The 9,648-nt window shown below is 37.1% G+C and overlaps 1 protein-coding gene across 4 annotated transcripts; it reads left to right on the plus strand.

Annotated features, from left to right (window-relative positions):
- The first annotated feature begins 1,044 nt into the window (after positions 1-1,044).
- Positions 1,045-9,340, plus strand: LOC113720383 (pentatricopeptide repeat-containing protein At1g76280-like). 4 transcript variants are annotated; one of them, XM_072063803.1, is made up of 14 exons: positions 1,045-1,350; positions 1,518-1,581; positions 1,739-1,796; positions 1,935-2,119; positions 2,670-2,777; positions 3,789-3,971; positions 4,628-5,149; positions 5,371-5,466; positions 5,743-5,916; positions 6,298-6,525; positions 6,834-6,977; positions 7,210-7,398; positions 7,677-7,796; positions 8,504-9,340. In XM_072063803.1, the coding sequence occupies exons 1-14, from the start codon at positions 1,337-1,339 to the stop codon at positions 8,861-8,863; spliced, it is 2,445 nt and encodes an 814-aa protein (XP_071919904.1). In that variant the 5' UTR covers positions 1,045-1,336; the 3' UTR covers positions 8,864-9,340. The 4 variants fall into 4 exon arrangements, with proteins under 4 accessions (XP_071919904.1, XP_071919961.1, XP_071919852.1 ...); XM_072063751.1 differs by having other exon boundaries at positions 1,046-1,350; positions 8,468-9,340; XM_072063860.1 differs by lacking the exon at positions 6,298-6,525 and having other exon boundaries at positions 8,468-9,340.
- Positions 9,341-9,648: the final 308 nt, after the last annotated feature.

The raw sequence follows: 9,648 nt of genomic DNA on the forward strand, positions 1-9,648 counted from the left end.
ATTGTATTCTGCTGTTGTTTTGTCTGGCTCATCTTGCGATTTTGGTTGGGAAAATAGATGATTGTTATCTTTTCAATCATGTTTCTATGGAAAATTTTCAATCCTATTTCTATGAAAAATATTCAACTTCTGCCACTTGAATCTTTTGAATATGTTACAACTGCCTTGTTATCTAAACCCCCAAGTGACCCCAATTGCAGTATTCTCTTAATTGGCATCCCTGACCGAATTGCATTTTACCAGACTGGTGATAAGAAGTTTGTCCAACAAAGTCGAGAGAATTCTTTGGATACTGCAGCAGCCATCAATGGCAAAATATATGGCTTGACGTTACTCTGGATTTTGCGGGTTCAGTGATACAACTTAGCTGCATGATAAATGATGGTTTACAAACGGCATCACCTTCGAATAATTCTCAGTTCACTAGATATTTGATTGAGTCCTGTGGTGAACTCCTATATGTTCACAAAATTTACCCAACTTCAAACAAACACCATCCTTGAATTGCTGCACAGGTAACAACAGACTTGCTCCTATCAAAATTGCTGCAACAAGAACTCGAAGGCCAAACAAATATAATATGACTTTAGCTAAACGTTGGTATTTTTCGAAATTCTAGTGCTCATATATAGAAGTGGAGGAAAGGAATAAGCCAATTAGTAATTTAAAATTTTGATAAAGAAGAAAGAAACTAATAAATTTTTTGGCCCATATGTCCTCACACCAATATGCAATTAATTTTCTTTCCTTTATAGTCATCACAGTCTACCTATACAAAATAAATAAGTAAATAAAAGGTGAGATGAGGCACCAAAGGCGAAGGGGAGGGAGAAAACTTGCAGCAAACAAACAAAAATAAAATAAAATAAACAAACAAATTTTGGTAGGCCTGGCAAAACACTTGCTTGGGCTATTCGGTTTGCCGGCTACAGCAATAAAAGAAGCCTAATTCCTGAAATTCATCGGGCTGAGCCCATACAAAAGTGTTGTTGTAGTGAAATTCATTGGGCGGCGCAGAGCCCATACAAAAGTGTTGTAGCAGTGGAATTCATCAACTGTCCAATCGAGCAGCTCATACGGCCCACCCAATAAACAGAAAAGGAAACGGAGAAACGAATTCCGAGTCTCCGACTCTGAGCTTAGTCGACGGAATACTCAACAGACCGGTTCGCCGGAGTCGCCACTGGAACCTTATCAGAAAATTCCCTAGTACATCATCTGTGGATCTCCGACGACCGGTAAACGGATTCTGTGATATTTCCGGAAGCTCATTTCACTGTAATATTTTTACGTTAAACCCTTCCGCAGGGTTTTATAATCTCCTCAACTTTCACTAATGCGCCAGATTTTGTAAGTTCAGTCCTGGTTAATCCTGCTAATTGATATAATTATGATTACTATTGTTGTTGTTGTGAATAGGTTGATCGATTTTATAGGATTAGATTAATTGTTTTGACAAGGATGAAAATGCAAATCCAAAATGTTGATAACATGGCTGAATTTGGTGTTTGAACCAGATGTAGAGCTCGGTTACAATGGTTTGCGAGCTCAACTTTGCGGCTAAAGCCCCCCTCTCTACTTGTAGGCTCATTTGCTTGAACTCTTTCCTATTTGTTGTTTTGCTGATGAAATGAAATAGAAAAATTAGAAAGATAGATTTGTCAACTTTAGTTATTGATTGAGTACTACTAGCTTTTGAGAAATTGGAGCATAAGTTGGTGAAAAATTTTTTGTATAGGGGCGACTGGTTGGACCTAGCAGAGTTGAAGCATTGTGTACTTTGACAACTTCTAATGGTATCTATCATGTCATTCTATATCTCTTAAAAACTGCATAAAGTTTTTATGTATGTTTGTCTATTTTAATGTAAAAAGTTTTATTAAGAAAATTGATGAATTTGTGGGAAGGTTAATGATTTGGTGGTGCCATTATAGGTTTAATGCACTGGACAGATTCAACTACAAAACCCTTTCAGGAGCAAATTGTTGATGCACTCTGCTTGGGAGAGAGGAGTAAAGCTTCTAGTTTGCTGTCAGAGCTTGTGCGGACTGTCAAAACATTGAAAGCCAATGATTTTCTTTTAGTTCTGCAGTATTGTGCTAGATTGCCTGATCCACTGGTATGCTTGAGATCAATATTTCTTTTCGCTACTGGCTTGTTTGCTGTTTTCTGAAGTAATCATACTTTGGAATATATTCTCTAAATGTAAGTTAAATTGCTTTAAGCATTAGTGTAGGTACTTGTAATTAGAAATTAAGCTGTTGAACTACAATCTGTTGGTATTGGACTGTGAAATACAATTCAGCCTTAAGTTGGATACAAATAGCAGTACCATTTGTGCATTTATCTGAAAAGGCTCAAAAGCAGCAGTAGAAATATAAGAGCTATAAGTGATTCATGTTGCGCACTTAGAAGCACAAGTTCTTATATCATGATGATGGACATAATTTGAACATGGAGCATGCACCATATAACAGCACTAAGTAGCAGAGAAGATGATTGATTCTTCTTGTTCAGCTGTCCACCTCCTACTCCTGCACATTGTATTCTTGAACTGCTACATCTTAAGGAAGTAGGGATTCCCATTTGATCTTTATGTAGCAGATCATCTGTATTATTTTTAGAATATTTGTTTCATGTGACTGAGTGGTTGCTTTCACTACCTGCAGTTTGCCTTGGAAACATGGAAAGTGATGGAGGAAAAGGAAATTTATGCAGGTGGCAAATGCTACTTTTATACCGTTCGAGCACTTTGCAAGGGAGGCTATCTGAAAGAGGTATTGTTCTTGATCATGATAGTAGTTTTATGGTCATGTAAAGATTGGTTTCCTCTCGTGAGTTATGCAATGTATTCCTTCTCATTCTAATCCTGGGAATAAATGTGATTCACATGGATGTTTAGCAGTAAAGAGTTTGCATCCCACACATTGGAGTCAAACAAGCTAATAAATCCTAATATACCATTTTTTAAATAAGCTTGTCATATGTTGTATCTATGCAGCCATTTTAGTTGTTTGGTTATCTGAAATAGGTATTGGTCTTGATCATGACAGTACTTTGACGGTCAAGCAGTGATTGTTTTCCTCTTACAAGTTAAGTAGTCTATTCCTTTTCATTCTAATTATGGAAATAGATGTGATTTCGCGTGGATGTTGAGCACTAAAGAGCTCGCACCGCATACATTGGAGTCAAACAAGCTAATAAACCCTGATATACCATTTTTTTCACACAAACCTGTGGTTTGGTCCACTGCTGCACTCTTGGCTTTATTTTTAGATAACAATGGCAAGTTTCTGAAGTAGATGTGATGTCATATGCTTCAAAGAGAAAGCTGTTGAAAACCAATATACTCCTGATTTGGGTGCCAATATATGCCTTTGGTTCCTTAGGTAGTGCTACTCAAGGGCACAGCATATGATTAATTTCTATTTCAGATATATGACCAAGTTCTGTATAAGAATAATGGTAGTGAAGTTCAAACTTTCTCCTTTTATAAAACATGTCAATGTTCTGAGGAAGTGTGTATTTAAACTTTAGATTGCTATTCATTGGTGTAGTTAAGCTGGATGATCGTTCACCTAGTCTGTTTGCTATTCATTGGTGTAGTTAAGCTGGATGATAGTTTGCCTAGTCTGAAGAATATTTTGGTGGGTCATTGATTTTAGTTGTTTGGATATTATATAATGTTTACTAGCAGTCCCTATATTTTTAGTGGCTCATTTGGGAATTAACTTTCAGAACAGTTGATTTCTGCTAATAAAAGTTCTTATCTTTATATTCTCAATCAGGCATTCAACTTGATGGGCTTGCTGCGAGAAAATCCTGCTATGTATCCGCTTTTGCCCCTGTACAACAGTTTCTTCAGTGCTTGTGTTCAAAATGAAAGTGTAAACTATGCTAACAACTGCTTAGAATTGATGGAACACCAGACAGTGGGCAACAATGAAATAACATACGCTCTGCTTCTCAAGGTGTGTGAGAAGATGTTATATGTCAGTTTTCTTGTTTTAATCATGTCCAATTCCCAGTTCCACCTTCTGATTGGCATGGCAAAATGTGATTAACAAATGTCATTCATTTATAGGTTCCCTATTGTCTTTTAAAATAAGGAAATATGGGCCAAAAGTAAAACTACTAGTTACATGGAACCTGCCTTGGCTTACTTTGTTTTCCAGTAAAGCAAGCACGCTCCTACTGAAGCATGAGTGTTATATTGTAATAATTTCTGATCTCAAAAGCAGTTTTTGTGGTTTCTAGTTTATGTGCTTTAACTTTAAACCATTTCCCTCCTCTCAGGAGAAATATAACTAGCTGTTGCTATGCCACCACTGTTGGTTATTGCTCGGATTATGGTTGTTTCTCTTAAAACCTGTGGTGCTAGGCAGTGATGATGCTCACAATGTAGTTGGAGTGCATGTATTGGATCTAGGCAAATAATTTAAGGACACTAGTGAAAGCATTAAAAACATTTTCAGTTCTCCAATTGGTCTTGATCCAGCTAGTCTTTTTAATGGTATTGGTTGTTCTTTCCAACCTTTTACCCTGTTACCATTCAGTGACTATTGGCTTGATATTTATACTTGTGATTATTCATCTAGGTACCTGTCTTCTAAATCCATTCTTTCAGCTTGCAGTTTTACATCAAAATCTGCCTGCAGTGCATGAGATATGGAAGGAGAGCATCAAATACTATAGTCTAAATATCATTTCTCTACGAAAGTTCATATGGTCCTTCACAAGGTTGAGAGACTTGGAATCTGCCTATGTGACCTTACAGTACATGGTGCGTATGGCTTTCCGAGGAAACTCTGTCATCTTTAAGACTGCTGAAGGAAAGTTATCTGATTCAAGATTGGACATACCAATTCCGTTGAATGGTCACTTGAGCCTCAAGAATTGTACCAAAGACAATGGTATTGTACCTTCTGTACCTGAAAATGTAGACAGGAGTGTTACAAACCCTGGCAAGCTTGGGTTTGAATTCAAGTTTGGTGTGGAAAGTCATGGAGCTAGCAGGGTCATCACAAGTAGGCCAGTAAAACATCTAGAGCTTCCTGTTATGAAGCTACTTAGGTGGTCTTTCAGTGATGTGATACATGCGTGTGCAGACATGCAAAACTGTACATTAGCAGAGCGGTTGATTTCACAGGTAATGAAAAACATCTTACTTTAGCTGTCTTCCCATGTTTGAGGAATTCTAAACATCAAGTCCTTTTTTGAGTAGCTAACTTTCCATGTCACCAGACAGACTCGGGGTGTAAAAATGTGAAACTTTAACTAATTTGCATGCACATTTTTGGTTCCCCCATTTCTGTGGATCAATTCATGTTTAGTATCATTCAGTTGACTTGACTTTTCTATCTGTTGTAGATGCAAAATCTTGGTTTGGAACCATCTTCCGGCACATATGACGGCTTCTTAAGAGCAGTTGTGCAAGCAAGAGGTTTTTATGATGGCATGCAAGTGGTAAGATATGAAAATTTATGCAGGAACATATTTTGAAGGTTCTTTCAAAACAAAAATGTTCATAAAGAGGGAAAACCTCCCTTCTCTCTCTCTCTCTCCCCCCCCCCCCCCCCACACACACACACATAAATGTGCCCTGGTATTTTATAGTCTGCAGTTTTGCCAAGTATGTCATTCATTTTGTTCTATACTTTTCAACGTACAATTGTTTATGCAACTCTTACTTCCATTTTATTGTTGCCTGACTTAAATAGTGTGTATCTAATCATTTTGCAGCTAGAAGTTATGCAACAGAAAAAATTGAAGCCTTATGATTCTACTCTTGCAGCTATTTCCGTTGGTTGCAGCAAAGGTTTACAACTAGATTTGGCTGAGTCCTTCCTGGATAAAATATCAAAAACTCCAAGTCCTTATCCTTATAACGCCTTTTTTGAAGCATGTGATGTTCTGGTGAGTGAGTAAATAAGATCGTGCTTGCTAGTAATTGAATATGGTTTTGAAAGAACAATTGTAGTATCAAATTATATTGAATTGGTTTTTGCCTAATTTACCACATGTTGATAAATTATTTTTCTCGGTGTCCCTTAAATTCTATGTACATAGTGTGCCACATTTTTTTAATAGTGATATTGCTTCTCCTTTAAGATGGCTCTATGTACTCCACAAGTTTCTTGTTGAGCATCAAGAAACTTACTAGAGAACATTGAGTTATGGTTAATTCATGCAGATTCCCATAATCTTGATACATGTACTTGTTTGGAGTTGACTGCTAAAAGCATATACTGTTGATAGATCCTCCCATTTAATGCTTCTGTGTAATTCTATGTGTAGGATCGACCTGAACGTGCTGTTCGAATGTTAGCTAAAATGAAAAAATTGAATATCCAGCCTGATGTCAGGACTTATGAGCTGCTGTTTTCATTGTTTGGTAATGTGAATGAACCTTATGAAGAGGGCAATATGTTGTCACATGTGGATGTTGCTAGACGGATAACTGCTATAGAAATAGATATGATGAAGAATGGCATTCAACATAGTCATGTATCATTGAAGAATTTGGTAAGTTTTGCCTCTGATGTACTTTTTAACTAAAAATAGGCTCGGAATGAATTTCATGATTTAAAAATTGATCTTCCATATTTGACGGTCTTCATGAAGTGTGTTGGGTGTTTGGTAATACATTGGCAGACATTATTTATCACGTTTAAGTACTTTGCAACTTATAAAATGAGGTAACACCCAACTAGGCTTGTTTAGGTAAAGAAGAAGGACTACAGACTGCTTTTGGCCTGTGAACTCAAGTGTTTCAGAATTGTATCTTTTTGCTCTAACTTCGTAGATTTGCTCCTTTCATTGATTTTCTGCAGCTAAGAGCACTTGGAATGGAGGGTATGATAAAGGAGCTTACTCAGTATCTGCATGATGCTGAAAGACCATCTTCTAGCTTATATGCTTTGCTGGGAACGCCTGTCTATAATGTAGTTTTGCATTCACTTGTCCAGGCTAAAGAAGTGAGTACTCGAAATTGTTTGATTTAGATCTTACATGTTTTACCTTAGCATGCTTTTGTTTTCTCATAAATGAATAGATCTTTTCATGACATATATGTCTCATATTTCTCTATAAATTGACTCGACAGATGGGATTTTCTTTGAAATCCTGACATTGTCGAGACTGATAACCTATAAACATATTCATTTGACCTTTAAATTGATGTTTGATTTTTTTTTTTATTTTCTTTAGACGCATATGGCTGTAGAAACATTCAAAATAATGAAATCGAGAGGAATTTCATCAGATGCTGTTACATATTCTATCATGACCAATTGTTGCAGCACTATGAAAAGTGCTAGATCTGCTTATGCCCTGGTTTCGATGATGATTCGTGATGGTTTTTATCCAGAGACTGTTACATACACTAGTCTCATTAAGGTACGTCAGTTCACTTGTCTGGCTATTTGTCGGGTGAAGTTGCATTTATCGTTGGAAGTATTTGTTTGTATAGAGAGTAGGTTAAAAAGTTGTTGATACAGGTTTAAGTATCTTCTTAATATGACTCAAAGAACCCTTTTTTTGTTCTCCCTTTATTCTGCTTAGATGCACTTTGTTAGTGGCAACTGGTGTCAAACTAGCTATTAAGTAGCCTTATTTTTTTGGAAGCGCAGAGGTCTCTGTGTAGCTTAACCTTATGATTTTTTAAATTTCCTCAGACTTTGCTGGGACTTGATGACTTTAACGAGGCACTGAAGTTGCTTAATCAGGGGAAGCTGGACAAAGTCCAACCAGATGTGCTGTTATACAACACTCTTCTTCAAGAAGCATGTCAAAAGGTAATTGATTTAATTAAACTATGATCTGGTGATTATCTAATCACTATCACACTCGAAAATATTAAAAAGTGGATTGGCAATAGAATGTGTTGTATTAACATCTTTGGCGGCATGGCTTTCCATTTTAATGGGACCAATTATGTGATGCAGGTGTTTTCCATACCTTTTTCATTTCCCTATTTTCTTGTTACCCCTACTATCCTTGATTCCTTTGAGGCGTGGCTAGGTTGGGGAATATGGATATACTGCATGTCCTATTTCTGAATCTGTAGACTCTGCTTAAACTTTTAGTACAAAATGGTCTAGGACTGACCTTGAGTCCACAACTTACAAGCTTTAGTTTCCTTTCTGTAAATCATTCTTTGCAAAGTTCATGGCAGTTCATGTTTTGCATAATTTGTGATTGAAAAAGTTTTTAGGAGAAACATAAGGAGCACAGTGTGTGGCAATTTGTCATGATGCTCTCAATGGCATGCCTCCCCTTTGGTGGTGTAGAGGGTACTATTCCAAGTTGCCTTTGTGCAATGTTTCCATCCATTTAAGGATAATTGATTATGTTGTTTCCTTACCCCAAAATTAAAATTAAAAATAAAAAGAAATTCTGTTGAGCTATTGTCTTTGTGCTTTTGTTAAGTTGGATGGATGTTTATCAGTTCACTGCCTCTTTGCAGGGAAAAATTGATGTGATTGAGCTTATTGTTGAACAGATGCACCGAGAGAAGATCCAACCTGATCCATCAACCTGTCATTATGTTTTCTCTGCATATGTTGACCAAGGTTTCTACAGCACTGCAATGGAAGCATTGCTTGTGATGAGTATGCGAATGATTTCCGAGGATGATGACATTCGTGAAGAAGAAAGGGCTGAATTTGAAAATCTAATTGTTGCTGAAGACATGGAAGCTCGGATAATAGACCTTTTTAAAATCTCTATGGATGATATCCATTTCGCCCTATTGCACTTGAGATGGTGTGCAATGCTTGGATACACGGTATCATGGTTACCAAATGAGAGTCAGTGGGCCAAGAGACTTTCAGAAAATTATGCACTACTCCTTGAGAAGTAGTTAGGGGCAACTAACACATTCGTTAGGGAAGTGATATAGGCATTTACAGAGCGATAGTGCTGCATCGAATTAATTACTGATGATTCACTCATGGAGTAGGATGGATAAGCGTCTCACAACTCGTGGAGCAGAACGGATAACCTTCCTACACCAATTTGGACACATTTACAGCCAAGAATTGTCCCTGACTGTTGGTAGTTCAGAGTTCATTGTCACTTGTACTTTCCTTTTTTCTTTTGGTTTGGTAGAAAGCAACTATTTTTCCGTTCATTGTGCCGGTAATCTGGTCAATGCGAGTTAGAGAACAGTAGCATTTTTTGCTGTACCAAACCCAGTTTTGTAGACAAGGAATAGACCGCGTCTGTGCATAGACAAATCTGTAGCTGTTGGCTAGATTAGAGTTTGTATGTTACTGAGTCAAATTTTGAATATCTGACATGAAGAACAATAATGACGTACATGTACAATTATGATGTATGTCGTAATGTCCTTTTTTTTTTTGGTCAATTTTTTCGTCTTGTCATTCCGAAGCCTTATGGTCATTTATCCGCGCATATCCTAACCCTCTCTTCCCCGTCTAGCAGCTGTGGACGTCTAGCAGCTGTGGACATCAATCAAAGCACGTCCAGGTATTCATGGTACTATTGTATGTAAATCCTTGGTCTGCATTCTTGTCCAGGATTTATTGGAAAGGCATCTTTCTGATTCGGCAGCGGTTCAGTTTTTTCATTTATCTTTCGAATTCACCCTTTTTTTTTTTTTGAAGCGTAGAATAGAATTTATCG

The sequence above is a fragment of the Coffea arabica genome, chromosome 1c (genome assembly GCF_036785885.1).
Source record: "Coffea arabica cultivar ET-39 chromosome 1c, Coffea Arabica ET-39 HiFi, whole genome shotgun sequence".
NCBI classification, from domain to species: Eukaryota; Viridiplantae; Streptophyta; class Magnoliopsida; order Gentianales; family Rubiaceae; genus Coffea; species Coffea arabica.